Here is a 19413-nt window from a genome sequence, read left to right as displayed (position 1 = left end):
GAACAAAAGGACGGATCAAAATATATAACTCTATATCTATTTTGAATAGAATTATGATAAAGCTAAAAGAATATATCTATTTGGTCCCCAAAAAGAACATAATCTATAATTCAGACTTTTATCTCTGTTTTGTAATAGAATTAAAATAAATCAAAAAGACGTAATTTACAATTTAAGCTTTCTACGAAATATAACCGTGGATCCAAAAATATTTTTTAGGGTAAACATATATATATTATAATATTTTTAAAATGGGATGTACACATTCCGTAAAATGAGTAACTAATCGAAGAAAACTCAAATTTCAGGGTAAGCACGAAAAAATTTAAAATGGTCACCATCAGTAAAATAAGAAACTAATCGAATAAAATTCAGATTTCAGAGTAAACACGTGTCCACTCTTACTAATTTGTGACATTGACTATGTAAAAGATCATTAAAGGAAAAAGCACAAATATTCTTTCTTTTATTACATTTTCTTTTTTATGGTACAATTTATTTCATTTTCTCTTAATTCAAGGATTTGTTATGTTTTTTGTATTCATCTTCTTTATTTTTATTTATTTTATTTATTATTAATGAATGAATTACATAAACTTATAACTCCATAATTTATTAAATTCTTATATTATTAATTGAAATATTTTCATATGTATTATGAACAGAAAATAGAGCCCCGTATACACACAGTAACGAGAACTCGTCTTGGCCAAATCCCATCCCATTCGAATCCCGTTCCGTTTCTGTTTTTCAAATAACAAACTCAAAACCCCCCCTTCCAAAAGTTGCAGTCTCCCCTCTCTTCAGACTCGACTGAGTCAACACTCGGACCAATCTCAATCCCATCAAATCAAAGAAATGCCTCTCCAAACTCTCCCTTGGGATCCGCTCGAGGCCTATTCGGGTCTCTCGCTCTTCCCTCGGACCTTCGCTTCCTTTCCAAACCCTCCTCCACCTCACGTCTCGGCCGATATTCAACTCTCTCACGATTTTCTCAAATCCATGGTTTCTACTCTTCTTTTGTTTCTTGCCCTAAAATTACTTTACTGTTGTTCTGTACTATAAGAAAAATACTAATTTAGTGATTTTTTTGATAATTTTCAGCCGGTGCGAAGTCCTAATAAGCTCCTAGAGCAAGCCAAAGAGATTGTAGAGAATAGTTCAGAGCTCTTGAAGTTGGAAGTGTCTAGCTCTGATGCTGAACTTATGGAACTTCCTCGTGAACGAAGACCGGCTTTAGGTCGTAAACGGCCTCGTTTCTCTTTGAAAGATAACTCAAGGTTCATCTTATTTGAAACTGCTTGTTTTTCTTGATTTTATTTTAGTTTGGTGGTAACGTATGCTGAATTTCATTGCATTTCTTCAAATTTTTATAGTCAGCCTCCTATGAATTTGGAACCGAGTTTAGACATGGATAAATTGACAGATCCCGAAGAATTCTTTGTGGCATTTGAAAGGGCTGAGAGTAAGCTCGATTTCATTTTTGTTTTATTGGGAAATATAATCTGCTAATATATCTATGAACTTAGCTTTTCCATGTTTTTATGTATTGTTTTATATAGATGCCAAAAGGGAAATAGAGAAGCACACAGGCACTGTTCTGATGGATTTGGATCAGAATAATCAATCCATGTTTGAACGGCCTCGACGTCCTGGATTGTTGCGGTTCAATCAATGTTTCTTGTTAACAAATTTCTGTTGTATTCAATTTTTCTTAGGCATACTTGTATCTAACATAGACTTATAAATTTATGTTCAGGAGATCAGTTAAATATAAGCACCACTATTCTACTGCTCTCTCTCCTGTGGAAAGCTTTGAGGAGGAAATTCCCAGTCCAGTTTTCAATTTGCAACCAGAAAATTCTGACCCGAATCCAAATGTTGAATTACAAGAGAAGGAATTGAGTGGTAGGTGAGGAAAGGTTGATTTGCCCTAATGTTTTACTTTATTCTGTCTCTGCTATCCCATTCTTGATTTCTTATTTAAAAGACTAAAACTGACCTTCCATATAACTTGATTTTTGTATATGTTTGTTTTCATTATGTTTCAAGTTGCCCCCACTATGTGCATGCAATAACATAATGCTATGTGGTTTGTTTTAGTAACCAATGTAGAGAACAAGGTTAGTGAACTTTTGGACCACTTACTTACCAGCACCTACGATTGGGATGACACAGTCAATCTTCTTCAAGAGCAGTTGCAGATCAAACCTCTTGATCTACAGAATATATGCCTTCCTGACTTGCAAGATATTCGAAAGATTGATTTGAAGGCTTCTAGAGAAAGCTTGGCAAAGCCTAGAAACTCGCTATCGGACATACAAAGTTTGATGAAAGGGTTCAGTACAAGGACACGGAAACAAGATCCTGAAACTTCAGTTGATCAGTTAGCTTCTCGCATTCCACCAAGAAGTCCATTGGCTTCGATTTCATTGCTGAAGAAACAGCTATTGCAGTCTGATGTACTAACTGATCCATTTTCAACTGATGATGCTAATCTATCACCAATGAGAAATGCATCCGCCATTGAAAGTAACAGTAAACAATCTCATCAGGTTATTACAGAGAAGGAACTTAGTGTGTCTGACAACAATGATAGACAAACACCGCAACAGCAGCAAGAAAGTTCAATTCTTAATATAGCCTCTCCAACACCTCCAAGAAATCCCTTCACTTCAATATCATTGCAGCAAAAACATTTATTTCAGTCAGATCCAGAATGCAATGCTTTATCTACTGATAATATTGATCAATCACCTAGGGGAAATGTATCTCCTATTGAATGTGTCAATAAAAAATCTAGTCAGGCTGATGAAATGGAGCTTGACAAGTCTCATCTGCTAAGATCTCCATTATTAGAAGCAAATCAAATTGCAACTGCTAATGCAAATTCTGAGCTCAATGAGGGAGATTTTACTGGTTTCTTTGACAAATTTGTAAATGATAATGCAGTAAGGTTTGATTCTGGTATAAATGCGTCTAGTGGATCTCAGACCATCATGGAGAATAACAGTTTAAGAAGGCCTGAAACTGAATCAGATAGTCTTACAATCCAACCAAATGAATTTGGAACGGTGAGCTTTCCTATCTGTTTTTCAAGAGTCATTTTGCTGCTTAGTGGAAATATTTGTTTCTGATTATTATACTCCGAGATATTGTGACAAAACACAGGTGGAAGATATACCAGTGGAAGCAGTTGTTTCTTCTCAGATACAAGTTAATGTGGAAGGTTCAACCATTGATAATTCTAGTGTCATTCAGAGAGAGTCAGGTATGAATATTTTCTCTGTTGTCAATGAGATATTGTTTTGGGATGGCCGAGGCGATGATGAACAAATGACTGATACTGAATTATAAGGTTTTTGTAGTTGCTGTTGTTGCAATTAGCATACTTATTATCTTTCAAAGTTGTTTTATTATGATTTTGGCAAACTAGAAAGATGTTTCTTCCTTATCAGCCTTTTTCCTTTTATCACCTATGATTTATGAATGTTGGATGAATGGAGAATGCCAAGTGGTATTATGACCTAATATGTCCTAGTTGTTCTATTGGGTAACCCCGCAGAGAGAATGCCAAGTGGTATTATGAGCTTTATCACAGTTTTCATTTGCTTTACTTTTAGGTTATGGCTCTCCTATTATCTGATTATGCGAAGGGAAATAAACCTGAGTTTCAGTTGACAGTCCATGAAAACTCTTGCTTCTTAGTCTAATTGTTAATGTATTAAAGATCTATTACTTTTGGGTGGTCCTACCTGTTAATGTCTTGGGGGATTTATTCCACCAAGAGATCTTCAAGTCACTGCTGCAAGATGTAGAATTTTAAGATGCCTATCCTAAAGCCTTCCATACTCATGCTGACCGTTTGGAAACTTTCAGGAAGCCTTGCTGATTCTTGTCAGATGGGTTCTCGTATTTTCATGCTTTGCCTTGTATAGCTAATGGAGACTAATTTCCTTGTACCATTGAATAAACAAATTGCATTACCCATTTAACTAATCAGTTTAACATAAGCAGCACATTGCTGGTTGTGTTATAAATCAGAAATGTCATCTTATAGTCCAAAGATAGCTCAGGCAGTAATTTTCTGCCTTTGAAGTATAACCTAATTTTGAGCCAATTTTACCTTTTGTTTTGCTTTAAATAAATTATCATTGAAACATATTTTCTAAATTTTGTATTGACGGATTCAAACTGTGACATTCACATTCCTGCATTGTAGATTATAAATTTCTTCTTTTAGTTGCCTTGGAAGTGGTACATCTTGAATCAGATTTATCTTAGTCATTGATATGCTTTTAATGGTTTCTGTTTGTTGATTTCCTTTGTGCACATTTCCATTCCCCTAACAGATGAATCTAATCCTGCTATTGATGGGGACCACTCCATGAATGGAATTTTAAAAACTGCAGAAAGTGCTGAGCAGCTGCACGAGGTTTGTACTTTCCAAGATTCTTTATCTTGCTTATATTTCGGCTTAATTTAGTAGTCAACCTCAATGAATAGGGAGTTTATTTTCCAGGCTTACATACAGAAGCTAGACTATTACCTTTGTATCTTCGGAATATTGATTATTTCTCTGATTTTGCTTAATTTTCTGAGTCTTGTATTCTCTGGTCTACTCTCTCTCTCAATGCTGAAAGAGCCATATAACATATTAGTATCAACTCAAAATGTTTTCCCTAATTTATCAGTCTTTTAAAATTTGATTCTCAAAGATTGATTTAACGGCAATGAAATTGGATACATTTCCACCTAGACTATAGTAAGATTATTGTCTGTTGCCTTTTTTACAACTGCAGCTTTAAAGATTCTGTGTTGTCGTTACTGGTTTGTATTTTATCTGTTTTTGGGTCGAACCTTGTATGAACGTTTGGAATATTGAATAAAATTGAGGTACTCTTTTCCTCCTTCCGCTACTTATTGGCTACCTTGTGGTTAGCCGAGAAGTATGAGGGGGTTTTTAATTAGACCTGCTACTCTTATAAAAAAATATAAATAATTAATATTGACAGTTGACTGACACAATGTTGTTAACTCTATTTAAGGGATGGCAAGCACTTTGATCGATTATAGTATCTAAGAATAAGCATTATCTCAAATCATTCTGAATCTCAACCTAGTTTTGGTCCATTAACTACTTATTGGTTCGATTAAAAAAATCTAAAATGTTTAAAACCACCATGAAGGTTTTGGATTAGTGGCAGTTTCTTTTAGATTAGATGCTTGCATTTACTTAGCATGCTTCAATTTGCTGCATGGAGTCCCTTCAGATTTTATTAGTCTTGCCTATAGACCTATGAATGGAATCGTTTCATGCATTTGCTGAAGAAAAATAAGTAAAACGGATCCCTATTTTTGGTTTATTTCCGTTCTTTTGAAAATTTCTCATGTTTATCTGTTTTTTCTTTTCTACTTTTTAATTTGCTTATTTAGCAACAAAATAAGAAGGACAAAATACAACCACGGCCATGCAATAAACGTAAGGGGAAAGCACATTCTCGAAGACAAAGCCTTGCAGGTGCTAATGATACCAAAAGCTCAACTTGCATCTTTAAACCTATTTGCTAATTATGTTGGAATGAATCATTGAGTTCTTTCTTTCTAGGTTCCGGTACAACATTTGATGGTGAAGGGAGGAGACGAAGCACAAGGATCAGGTCAAGACCTTTGGAATTCTGGAAAGGTGAAAGATTCTTATATGGACGTGTACATTCAAGTGAGTACCTTCCCTTATGGTATTTTACTATGCTAGGAGTTCATTATGCCTTTATAAACATCAACTTCCGTGCTTTCTGAAGACTGCTAATTTCACTGAAACTCTTCTTTAAAGGTGGATGTTTGCTTCAAGGGTTCGTTTTAGTTACATGTATACTACTTTATTCATGACAAGTATTCAGTTTGTTATAGTATGAGACTTTGAGCTCAGTTCATATATATAATTTGTACCGAACTTACGTTTCTTGAGCCCGTAATCTCAAATTATCTTTTATCAGTGCCTAAATTATATCAGCCCTAAGTTTGGCACCATAGTTTATGTAAGTTATGGATATGAAAGCTTATAAAAAAAATTACAGGCAATCTGATTTTTGTTATCCCTCAACCTGGTGTCGTTAAGAAACTATGCTTTGCCGAGAATTTTCTTAACCGAGTGTTAAATCCCTTCATTTGGCCTCGAGCACAATCTCAAACTTGGCTAATTTCAATTTGATCTGCAATGAGAGAATTATTGTGTTTGTACAGGCTTGGCAACCGTAATTGGGATAAAGTATGAGTCTCCGGGGAAGGTTGACGGTCTCAAAGTGAAATCCTTCATAAGTGATGAGTACAAAGAACTGATTGAACAGGCTGCCAGGTTTTGAGATGACCATAAATGTTTATGCACTCATCATGAATCTCCTGGATTGTGAGGCGAGTTTAGCATCCTTTGATGAACTGACCATTAGACATTAGTTCCCAGGATTTTCTTTTTTCATTTTACAGTTTATGAATATTTGAATTGTCTATGATAATTTAGTTTGGATTGGTCGATTCTCGATTTTTCATATTAGTTTTGAGTTTTGTTTTCTGAATTTTATTTTGACAATTTGATTTTTTTATATTATTTACTAAAATTTCAAAGTCATTTTTATAAATATAGTTGACCTTTATTCCCATATGTAATGGTGTATGGGGAAAGTAAGATAGTAGGCTGTCCTCAACACCAGGTTGAGAGCAGCTTCCGTAAGAGACTTTCGAATTATGAAATGCTCTCTATGGGACTCGATCCCACGACACTAAGGTTAAGAACCTTGTGCTCTACCAACTGAACTGAATGATCATTTCCATTTTTATAAATATATATATATATTAAAAATATTTTAAAACAAGTAATGATTCTTATATGGTTCAATGTTTAACATTGAGGTGTTTTAAAGTTTAAGGAAAAGAAATGATTATATCATCACTTGTTAATGATTTAACAGTTTAATAGTCTAATTAAATTTGAAATTAAAAATTAATGTTAAAATTGAAATAATATAAAATTGAATGATACAGATGCTACACAATTAAGAGTATAATAATATTCATTGTGGTTTATGGTAAAATATATTTTCCAAATTAATATTACAGGTTTAGACATTTCGGTTAGTTTAGTTTTAGTTGAAAGTTGGCTCAAGTATGTTAATTCAATGGGTAGGTTTCTCATGGAATAGACAAACCGAACAAACACACATTAAACAATTTAATATCAAATTTTCAAGTCTAAATAAATTTTAAAAAAAATACATAAATTGTGAATTCAATGAGAAAACAGAAAAGATCAGTTTATGTGAATTTTAGATTTGATTTAATTCATCTTTCTAAATCTTGGTTTGGTTATTTATACTTCCCTTCAAAATTGCTTCGGTTTTCATTATCATTTATGATATATCAATTATCATCAATCATATATTTTTAATTAATCAATTGTATCTGATATATTGATCGACTAATCAAGATTGGGTATTGCAGAGGCGAGGGCGACCCTCCCAACACAGTTTGCTCAATTCGTAAACGTCAGGATTTGAACCCATGACCTTATTTAAGGGACCTAGTGCCTCATCCCACTAGATCAACTGGTTGTTAATAATTAAATTAAATAAAATTAATAGTATTTAAGCATTTTGATTAATAAATTGATGTCAAGCGTAATCTAACTTAAACCAAATTTAAGAGATTAAAAAATAAGTTGTAAAAAAGCGTAGGTGTAAGATGACTGAGGAGAGTATCCATATTTCATAATTTTCTTTTTCCTTTTTTTGTTTAGTTAGAAGTTTGAAGAACCAAAGCATCTAGAAGCTTTCAAAAAGCTTAATAATACCAACAAATACAGTTGACGATAAAAGATAAAAAAAAATACTTTTGCTTACAGTTTTGGTACCATAATGACATAATTATTTAAAACTAAAAAAATAAAGGAAAAGCATGTGATGTAATAAAGTAAATGAAAAATAAGAAATACCAGCGATGGCGACCAACACTAAAACTGGTATCGTCACCTATCAACCAAAGATGAAGAGAGAGTCAAAGAGATAAACATCGGTCTAATTTTTTCCCTTGAGACTAAGAACTTGAATAGATAAATTAACTTTTTTTAATAATTTAGAGTAATTACAAGAGTTATATGTTCAAAATCTTTTTTAATCATTGACAATACAAACGCACTATACAGATATAATTGTTCGAACACAGAATCTCAAAAGAAAATAACACTCTTTTATTCACTTAAACAATTTGACGTGTTTATTAATTAACGTTTTTAAAGTTGCTGCAATAACAAATATCTTAATAGTTTACACGGTTTCATGTTAGAGTTATAATTGAGTTGACTTATGAAGAGAGCCACTATACTAATCCCGCTACCTTTCGCCTAAATATTCGAGATGTTTTAGTCAAATGCTCAAGTATTATCATCTCTAAATGCATCGACGAAAACTTTAATCCTTTCTTATTTTCTAGTGCAAATTAAATATCTTTTTGTTTTATTAATTTCGGTCCATAAAAAAAGTCCAAACGATTATTTAGCATCTATATAGATGACCCCTATTACGGCGTTTTTATAAAAACGCCGCTAAAGTATTACTTTATTGCTGCCTTTGTTAAAAAAAAGCCACCATAGATGAATCCTATTGCGACATTTGTATAAAAACGCCGCTAAAGTACTATTTTATTGCAGTATTTGTTGAAAAAGCGTCACTATAGATTAACCCTATTGCGGCGTTTTTACACAAACGCCGCTAAAATACTACTCTATCACGGCGTTTGTTGAAAAAAACGCCGCTAAGGTACTACTCTGTCGCAGCGTTTTGTATAAAAATGCCGCTAAAGTTACCATTTTGTGATGTTTGGAATGTAAACGACACTATAGGTTTAAAGTTAGTGGCGTTTACTCTCAAAACGCCGTTAAAGAACAATTTTGTATGTACGGATATAACTTGTACCAAATATTTTTTGAATGAAAATCAATACCAAAAATAAGATTTCCGCATTAAATCGCATGTATAGATAAAATGATTAAAGATTATTGTGATTGATTTATTATTATTATTTTTAAATAGTATGACGTGATTATAACATAGTATATCTTCAAAACATTTCTTAGTCACTGATAACGCACACACATTCTACAAGTGCAACCACTCGAATTCAGGTTTGTTAGAGAGAACAATATTCTCTTTTAATATTGAAATCACGTAATGAATTTACAAAATTAATTAAAAAATATTAAATACAATAATAAGACAAGTTGCTTACGATTGAAAATTGAAGATTAATATTATCAAAAGAATGCCGTGAATTTTGAATACTAACTATAAAATGAACATCAAAGATAAAAAAGGAAAAAAAGAAAAGGGATTAAGAATAACACTTATATTTAATATATAATTAAACGAAAATTGAAGCCTTTAATTATATTATTTACTAAAATATTAAATTATTATATTTTAATTCCACAAAAGAAGCCTAAACTTGAGGCATCAATTAAGGTCGACCAATAGCAATAAGTTATAGATTATGGGTAAAGGCAATTATTACACTGAGTTGTCTATCCATTGCATATGCCCATCAAAATTTTTTCTTTGGTAATAAATACTAACTACAAAAATAAAATACTAATATATATATATATATATATATATATATATATATATATATATATATATATATATATATTGATTAAACTAAAGTGATTACAAAGTAGTATGTTCTAAATACTCTCGACCATTTGACAATGAACACTCAATCACCCTTCTGTAATCACTGGTGCTCGAACTCATGACCTCTAAGAACAACAATGATTCATTTAACCACTGAGATAAGTTGGTTCGTGCAATAAAATATTAATATTTAAAAATTTGTTTTTTTGAAAACGTATATATATCATGCAATGATGAATCTAGAATGTGTGACACACACTGCACCGCTAATGATATGCATCTATATGCATCACTAATATAAAAATATGAGAAAATTCATAATTGTATATTAAATTTATTTAAATGGTTTAATTTGTCATTAAATTTTTAATAGTTATAAAATAGACATTAAAATTTGGGATTTTATTTAAAAATAAGTAGAGATCACGAAATATTTATTAAGGGAGTGACGTACCATGTTAAATTATTAGGAAATATCTCATTTGGCCCCTCAATTATAACTAAATTTTTTTAATGATTTGTTTTCAATATTTTCAAGTAATAATTTTAAAAAGAAATTAGAAAATTTAGAATTTGTTTTGAAATATGAAAATAATTTATTTTTAAAATTAAAAATTATAATCTTTTGAAGTTTAGTCATTCATCAAATTATTTTATAACTAATTATTTATTAATCGTGATTGTATTTGTAAAATTAAACATTTATAATTTTTTAGATTCGAAAAGTTGAATTATCAAACAATGGAATGGTCGTAGGTTTGAATCCTACTTGAGGAGATTTAGTTCATTCCGAATTTTGATTCATTCCATATCATTTTTTATTAAACGATATGATTCAAACATCTAACTCTTGTATAAGAAGTTTAAACACAATTTTAAAAAATACATCCAGAAAATTATAATACCACATTAATAAGAAAAATTCATCCAAACTTAAATAAAAATAATCGAAACAACCCCTAATATTTAATAATGTATCAAATCATTTATATGGTAAAAAGTCAATATTTATAATATGAAACTAAAAAAAATTGAATTTATTTATATCCATTTTGTTTCAATTTTAGGAACATAATTGAAATTATTTTAATTAAAATTAACAATAAAATGGAATTTTAGTTACAATTAAAGGGTCAAATGATATATATTTTCTATTAATGTAGCATGCTACATCACCTCTTTAATAATCGATAATAGTGTTGTGTCCGTTTTATAATATCTAAAATTTAATGCCTATTATATAATTTTAAAAAGTTTGGTGTCTAAAATAATCATTTTGATGTATTTTATGTCCATTTATAAAATTTACCTTATAAAATTAATGGTGAATATCAATTCACATCCATTTTAGAAATTTTCCTATCATGCTATATATAATTGTAGCTGTTTGAATTGTTAGTCCGGAAAAATAACATTTTCTAAAAGGCTCTACGACCTTTTATAACAAAAAAATAAAATAACTAGAGTGTCATACATCATGGTTAAAAAATTTAAGATTCAAACTATTTTTTAATACTAAAAGAACATGAGATATAATTTCGTAGGTTAAATTATCAATTAACTCTTAAAATTATCATAAATTTGAAGAAAGATACAAGTAGGGATGGTAGATGGGTATAATTTCATGGATTCCGCATCGCACCCAAACCAATTGTTCAGACGGAGAAGAGTATAAGTTTAGTGAGTAGTGGATGCGTGTGGATGTAAAAAGCCATACCCGTCGTGGGTACTGGGTAGGTGATGGGTTTAAGACCTTACCCGTCCTGCATCCGCCCGACCACTAATTACCCGTTGTATAATTTTTAGACCATTATGAATTGAGTTAATTACCCCATTCATACAAGAAGTATATCAAATTCTTAGTTTCATACATAATGTTTTAAAATTTTCGATTTCATACATGGTGTTTTATGTCTTTAACGGGTTCACCTAATTTCATAATGAAAAGTGACATGGAACCCTGTAACCTCTGACAAAATGACACGTGACACATTAAAAAATATATATATATTTTTAATTTTTATTAAAAAAAACAAAACCCACACTTTTATTTTATTGACTTACACCGGTGTAAGTATGTGTTATATGTTTTTGTCAAAATAAGAGGAAATGAGTTTTATTTTTTTAAAAAATTAAATTTTTTTAAGTGTCACGTATCATTTTGTCAGTGGTCACAGGGTTCCATGTAGGCAGGTGTGGATTTGAGAATGTACTCGCGTGGGCGGATATGGATTTAAAAAATTTATCCCGTAGTGGATGGTAGATATAAAAATATTAAGTGAGTATGGAGATGAAAGAAGGGGAATCTGCATCCGCTCACCCGTTTGCCATCCCTAGATTGAGAGTGTCAAGATTTAAATTTTAACCTTTATGTTAAAGAGAATAATTTTATCATTCAAACCATAACTTTGTCAATAATATAGCGTCAATATATACATATAAATTACAAGTATGAATATAATCATTATCAATATATGAACAATTAAAATTAAAAATAATTATAATAATAAAATATTGTTTGTTTATTAAAATATATCTAAATAAAAATCTCAAAATCCTCCTCAACATCAAACTAAAATCTAAGTGGACCAATATATGTTCTACATATATCAAGCTAATGCATGAAGGATAATTGCTTTTATATTTTTTTTTTATAATTTCAAGTTATTTTGTATTTATTTTTAACAGCAAATATTAAAATACATAAAAAGTTAAAATATTAGACTATTAGTATACATAGAAAAGAATTGAGCGTCATTAAATATCAGAATAATACATGAAAACCGATTGGCAGTTAATAATTCAAAAGTCGAAGTTGATTTTGGTAAAAATAATGTTGCAAACACGATGACACAAAAACCTCAACTCAATATAAAAAAATTAGGTCAAATCTGAGAATTTAACGTCAGGCCGTTCGGCTATTCCAAGGTTTCCCCATGGTCTTTTCCCTTCCAAAAAGACATGAACTCAACAACGTTAACGATTTAGCTCACTTTATCCCCTTCTTCCTTGTATATATAAATCACCTTCAGTTCTTCTATCAACCCATAATTTTCCCTTTTCTACATTTAGCAATGGAGCTGATCCCAAATCTCCCCAATGACGTCGCCCTTGAGTGTTTGGTTCGAGTTAAGTACGATCAAATCGCCGCACTTTTGCCAACCTGCAAAGGCTGGAAAACCCAGATTGAGCAACCCGAGTATTTTCAGCTAAGGAAGGCCAGTTCCCATGGCCAAAAGCTCGTCGTCATGGCTCAAGCTCGGGTTGATCCGGACGCGAAACATGGTCATCAAAAAGGCTGCTCAGTTAAACCTATCTTCAGGCTATCTGTTTTGGAGCCGGATACGGGTAAATGGGTTCATTTTCCGGCTCTTCCCGGTGAGTTCCATAATGGGTTACCTTATTTTTGCCACCTGGTTGCTGTTGGGTGTGATCTTGTGCTGATCGGTGGATTGGACCCGGTTACTTTGGAGGCCATCGCTTCTGTCTTTGTATTCAATTTCTTGACTGCCAAATGGCGGAGAGGAGCCGATATGCCCGGCGTACGGCGGTCGCTGTTCGGTTGTGCTTCCGGCGATGGTGCGATGGTGTACGTTGCCGGTGGTCATGACGAGGAGAAGAATGCCTTGAAATCGGCATTGGTGTACGATTTGGTCAAGGATGAATGGATTCCGTTGCCCGACATGGCAACCGAGCGCGACGAGGTAAAGGGTGTTTTCCGCCGCGGCAAGTTCCACGCCGTCGGTGGCTACGGCACCGATACGCAAGGCCAGTTCGAGAGAACTGTCCAGGTGTTCGACGTCGCGACGTGGCGGTGGGACCACTTGCAGGAAGACTTCTTGGAAGCCAGCACGTGTCCGAACACTTGCGTATCCGGTGCCGGTAATGACATGGATATATACATGGTTAACGAAGGTGACGTGGTGGCATATAAAGACGCCAAGTGGCAAGTTGTTGCCAAACTATCTGGTGACGTGGCAGGAATTCTTACGTGGCAATGTGGCGGGACAAGTTGATGGTTGTTGGTTCTTCAAAATTGGGTGAGCCCCACAGTGCTTACGTGTTGAATTTGCAGACGTACGATTGGCGATCCCTCATAAATACTCTGGTCATGTTCATACAGGATGTTACCTGGAGATTTGAAGCTAATCAGATCTGCAAAAATAACAATTAGCATATAATTTTATTATTTGTACTAATTTTTTATTGATATATGTCTCAAATTTAATTTCTGAACAAGTCTTTTTTTTTCTTCTAAAATATAGATTTTTATTATATAATAAACTTTTAGTTTATCAAAAGTTATCTAGATAATTTTTATACCTTACATAAATAGGTATGGCTCCTTTGAACTCCTAAATAGGAGGATTAATACTAAGTATTTATACAAGTTTGAACCTATGACCTTAAAGATATTATAATAATAAAATAATCGCCAGATTTTCAAGTAATTTAAATGTGATTTATTTCCTTAACAATCTTATTGCCTATAATTAGTGTATCTCAATATGTGAAATGCGGTTTAGGTTTTATTTTCAATCATTAAACATAAACATACAAACAATTATTTTAATTGTCTTAAAGATATAAAACAATATCATTGCTTTAATATCATTGCTTTGAAGACATTAATGAATAAATGGATAATTGTTATCTCTGTTAGAGTATGCCCAAAGACCAATCATATGATGATTGTAATAATACTTTTATTTACCGATTTTATTAAATTAAGGCATTGCCGCTATTATTTTCATTTATATATATATGTGTTTAACATAAACTGAAAGATAATAAAGTCTATATAATGACATAATTGTTATTATTAAAAGATCACCAGTCAAGTATTATTATGGGCATGGACAATAATAATACGCTTAAGACTAACATGTTATTGATTGATGACAATAAGTTGTTATTGACATAGAGATGTCAGAATTGATACATGATTATATTGTTAGAGAACAATGTATTGGATTGACCAACCATGAGCATATGTCTTGGATTATTATGTGACAATCATAACATTGCTCATGGTGATGACTATATGTATGATCATCAGACTTGAGATCAATATTATCCCAACATATATTGTTGTATGTTTTGATGCATCTAAACAAGCTCTGTAACTGGTTGCTCTATAAAGACTGTTATTAAATATATCTCAATATATGCAGTGGGTGTATATGATTAAGATAAGATTTGTCCTTCCTACATAATAGGAAATATATCACAGGCCACTTGATTGAGTAAGACTAGAAACGCACGGCTATGCTCGAATAAGTTGATATGAGATATCATAAACTATTCGTTAATTAAAGTCTACTCTAGATATCAAGAAACAATAGATGGGCTATACAAGTGTGACTATTCCAAGACTTGTGCCTATTCTAGATATAAAGGACATAAGGATGTAATACATAAAAGAGTAATCACCAAGATGATATGTCGAATCATATTTTCTTATAACTTAGGTGAAAATGATATATTGCTAAATGTCACTCATTGTATGTAATATTAGAATTGTTATAATAATTACTGCTAACGTTACAAGAACCTACAAGGTCACACCCTAGGATTGAAACGAGCAAAGATGTACAATTGTTGTACGTTACTAAAATATATATCTAGAGTTAATTAAATATATGTTTTAATAATCCTGAATATTTAATTTCAATTAATTAAATATAGATTTAATTAATTTGAAATAATAAAATCCCTAATATGATTAGGGTGACTTGAATATAAGAGGATTATTAAATTCTAATTAATTAAATATAGATTTAATTAATTTGAAATAATAAAACCCTAATATGATTAGGGTAACTTGACTATAAAAGGGTGTGTGGTCTAGCAGCCATTGTACAACACACACTCAAAACCTTCAGCTGTTTTCTCTCAAAATAGTTTTGGGGAAAACAAAGATTGCTCTCAATCGGGTGAACTGAGTAGAGGCCGAGACGTGATTTCGTGGAGGCTTAAGATTCGAACCGATCTACACAACCAGTATTCACTGTTGTCCTTGTTGTTTTTCAAGGAACCCAGTGTAAGTTTTCGCATCTTCTCCTCCCAATTTCAGTTTTTCGTACTTGAATCGCTGGTGAGACCGTCGAGTTTTGTTTCCACTGCGACATGGGATGCGATGACGGTCCCAACAATCTCCAGATATTTCGTGTTTGAACACAAACAACTGTTTTCATTGTTCAAAAAAAACTTATAATGCCACCGATAATATATAATTTTAATTTAATTTAATTTTATATTTTATGTTCAATTTTTTAATTATTTTTCTTAATAATATTTTTTATAATGTTATTCATTGTATTCGAAGATAGAGTTAAGGTAAAATATTAGAAAATATTAATTTTTTACATAAAAATAATAATTTATTAAATATTTAAATATAAAATCAAAAATATATTTTTTATCTAATTAATCTTCAAATTTAAAAAAAAAATCAAAGGGATCACACCCTTTTGAATCTTTTACTGATTTTGTGTCAAAGCTATATGATTACTTCTAGCTAATAAAATCGTACGGTACTTACCTTTTAAAAAAATATTTGTTGATTAAAATATATAATGTTCCTTTTACTCTACAAAATAATTTTGACACTAATTTCTTTTATCAAAATAAAATAAAATAATATTTTATATGAGTTTTAATTAAAAATTATAAAAAAATATAATCAAATTGCGTGAGGTACAAGTTTTATTATTGTAACGAGAGAATAAAATTTCAAATGCACTAAATTCGAAGGAGTATAAGAAACGCATCTTTAAAATAGTTTAAGGGAATTAAATCCCAAATGAAATTGTATGGTACTCCCACGTCCTAATCATATCATGAAAGAAAATAAAATTGCATATTAATATAAAATGTCACCATCACGAATGAGTATAAAATTTTATATTAAAAAACGAATTTATAAAATTTTGTGAAAATAAATCTAGAGATTTTAGGACAAGAACAAATTATAATAAAAATATAAAATAAATAATTAAATTTTGGACAAGTAGACTTTTGGGACAATAGAAGAGCCAAATTATTGACCATTTAAGTGATGTTTATCCCTTACCTTACGTCATCTCTAAGACATTCATCAGTTATTGCATGTGTTTCCAACTAATATGAGTTGGATTGCACATCTACTTTCCTTTCTTTTATAGAACCTTCTAAACCAATATACTTATTGCATTTTTTAATATATTATTAATACAATATCATATTAAGCGTAATAATTGAATATTTTTATAATATATATTATTTTTTTATAAATGTTAAAGTTATTATTGAGAATAAAGACGAGTGCAAAAGAAGATCACAGAAAATAAACATATATAAATTATATAAAAAAATTAGAAAAAAATATAAAAAAGTTTTTGTCTATTTAAGTCATGGATTACTTTTTGACTAACTGGATCCAAAGAAGAGTTTTAGCCTATAGAAATCAATGAATGCCGAAAACTTTTATTGAATAATTAATTAACAAACAACAAACAAGGAAAGAAACTAACCGTAGTGTCCAAGTGATTTTTTTTATAAAATTAAAATATATAATGAATATTTACAAGCATAATCGTAAATTTAAAATATAATTTTGACGTTTTTCTATTATCATTGAGATAAAAATTAACTAAATAGATCACATAAAGAGCAAAGAAGTAAAATGTTAAAAAGTCTAACAAGAAAACTAAAATAAAATAAAGATATAAACAAATATGATTGCATCGGTAAACGAATCACAAAAGGGGATGAAGCTACTGAAAGACCACAGGCAAATCACAAATCAGAGTCAAGCGATGTGAGAAAACTATCCACGAACACAAAACGTGTATCCAAATAAATCTGAGGGTCCAAAGCAGAGAAGATCATCATGATAACAAATAAGCGTCATCTTGATCAGTCGTGACGATGTCAAATCCAACCCTGAGAAAAAAGATAAACAAAAACAACGGTAAAAAATCGTAAGCTACCAAAAGACAGAGAAAAACATTACACAAAGGCAAAGATAAACGTGTTATAAAAGTAGAGAACATGTCACAAAGACATACTTATTCTTATTAAAAAAAACAAAGAAAAAGAATAACCGGCAGACGACAACTAACATTAAAATCGATGTTGTCGTCGGTTAAACAAAATTAAAGAATAAAAAATTAGATTGATCAATAAAATTGACACAAATTATAAATAAGAAAAATAGAGAAAAGAGAGGAGAGGAAGAAAACTAGTGTCCAAGTCATTTAAATATGCAATATTAGAGTTCAATGAATGATGTAGCTTTAAATTATATGCATCTTTAAAGGGTGGGGGATAAAATAATCGATTTTATTTTATATTTTAAAAATGGACTAATTTTCTTCGTATTGATAATTTTAAAATTTTTAATTCCACTGTTTTTAAATATGAAAATTATATTTTTATGTGCCAGTGGATCACAAAAGTGACATAACGCTTGTGTGTTACGTGACTTGGCATTGACTTAAAAACCCTAAAAATGGTAAATCACAAATTTCATACTTAATTTTCTTCTCACTCTTAACTCAGTTATTGAAGTTTAAGTTTTTTGAATTTAATCGCTCAGATTTTAAATTCACTTTATTTTAGCCACTCCACGTTAAATCATAAAATATGTGACGCCGTGTCTTATTTTATTAACATTTTACTATGATATGAATTATTTTATTAATATTTATATCGTATAAGATTTAGATTAAAAAATATTATAATTTTAGAATCTAATCCTAAACCCCAAGTCATAATCTCCAATCCTCAAACCCTCGGATTCATCCTCAAACTCAATTCTCTGCGTCATCGTTGTCATCTTTAATAGCATCCAAAGTCGGCTTTGTAAGTTATTTTGTTATAATAACAACCCTACTCCAACATTGACATGAAATGCACTTATGCAACAATGCCTCCCCTGTGGAAAAAGATGTCATCTCAATGTACATGTTATATGTCAGATTTATTAGCATTCATTAGTTCAGATCAAAGGCATTTATTAATGAATATCTACCCATATATGATAGCGGTATACCTTGATTCGAACCTTCCAATAAAATGATTAGACAAGACTACACAAAAAAATGTTTTCTTTTTGTCCAACACTACTCTTCCTCTTATAAACACCAAACTACCAAATTTCAAATCCAACCCAAAATTATCAAAGATGATTATGAAAAAAATACAAGTACTTATGGTCAAATGTGCTTTATATTTCCAGAGAATCATTTGCGCGTTTGATACCGAGAAAATAAAACTATTTCAAAAAGCATAAAATAGTGGAGGCTAAACTGCAACGAAAACATATTTCAACAGAGGTGCTTTCACTTTTTCAAAGATAAATAATACTTGCACCGTAGTTTTGCCTAGTACTGTGTGGTTTGAGTTTAAAATCTGATCTAAATTTTGACTTGGAAACAAGGGACAAAGATACAAACTTAAAATTACAATCTATGAAAATTCTTTTAAGACGTTCTTCATCAATTGCGTCGTTTCATTTCCATATTGCTTTATTAAGTTATTCGATTATTAAAAGTTACAAAATAGTCATCTAATTATAGAATATTATTTTGTAAAAGTTACAAAATGATCACCCCGGCTATTCATTATGTTCCAAACTCATTATTTTCTGTTAAAAAAATTGATAATTATTTAAGCATAATGTTAATATAATGATTGAGTTATGATAGTCGTTTGAGTTTCTGGGATCAAATTTTATTATGTTACAGTC

The 19413-nt window shown here is 30.9% G+C and overlaps 1 protein-coding gene and 1 pseudogene across 1 annotated transcript; both read left to right on the top strand.

The window, feature by feature from the left end:
- Window positions 1-729: 729 nt before the first annotated feature.
- On the top strand, window positions 730-6466 carry LOC120137875 (centromere protein C-like). The gene is made up of 11 exons (XM_039153514.1): window positions 730-1005; window positions 1105-1280; window positions 1377-1465; window positions 1563-1665; window positions 1760-1908; window positions 2104-3074; window positions 3172-3271; window positions 4353-4435; window positions 5437-5521; window positions 5609-5719; window positions 6244-6466. Exons 1-11 carry the CDS (start codon window positions 859-861, stop codon window positions 6360-6362), a joined length of 2133 nt encoding a protein of 710 aa, XP_039009445.1. The 5' UTR covers window positions 730-858; the 3' UTR covers window positions 6363-6466.
- A 6138-nt stretch (window positions 6467-12604) lies between these two features.
- LOC120137851 lies at window positions 12605-13823 on the top strand (annotated as a pseudogene).
- Window positions 13824-19413: the final 5590 nt, after the last annotated feature.

This window comes from Hibiscus syriacus, unplaced genomic scaffold, assembly GCF_006381635.1.
Source record: "Hibiscus syriacus cultivar Baekdansim isolate YM2019G1 unplaced genomic scaffold, ASM638163v2 tig00110676_pilon, whole genome shotgun sequence".
NCBI classification, from domain to species: domain Eukaryota; kingdom Viridiplantae; phylum Streptophyta; class Magnoliopsida; order Malvales; family Malvaceae; genus Hibiscus; species Hibiscus syriacus.
This window is presented reverse-complemented; position numbering and strand designations above follow the sequence as displayed.

Excerpts from the sequence above, each read along its gene's own strand:
- LOC120137875 (XM_039153514.1), top strand. The coding sequence starts at position 859 with ATGCCTCTCCAAACTCTCCCTTGGGATCCGCTCGAGGCCTATTCGGGT. Across the intron at positions 1,006-1,104 it reads ACGATTTTCTCAAATCCATG|CCGGTGCGAAGTCCTAATAA; the intron begins GTTTCTACTCTT and ends GATAATTTTCAG. Across the intron at positions 1,666-1,759 it reads CGACGTCCTGGATTGTTGCG|GAGATCAGTTAAATATAAGC; the intron begins GTTCAATCAATG and ends ATTTATGTTCAG.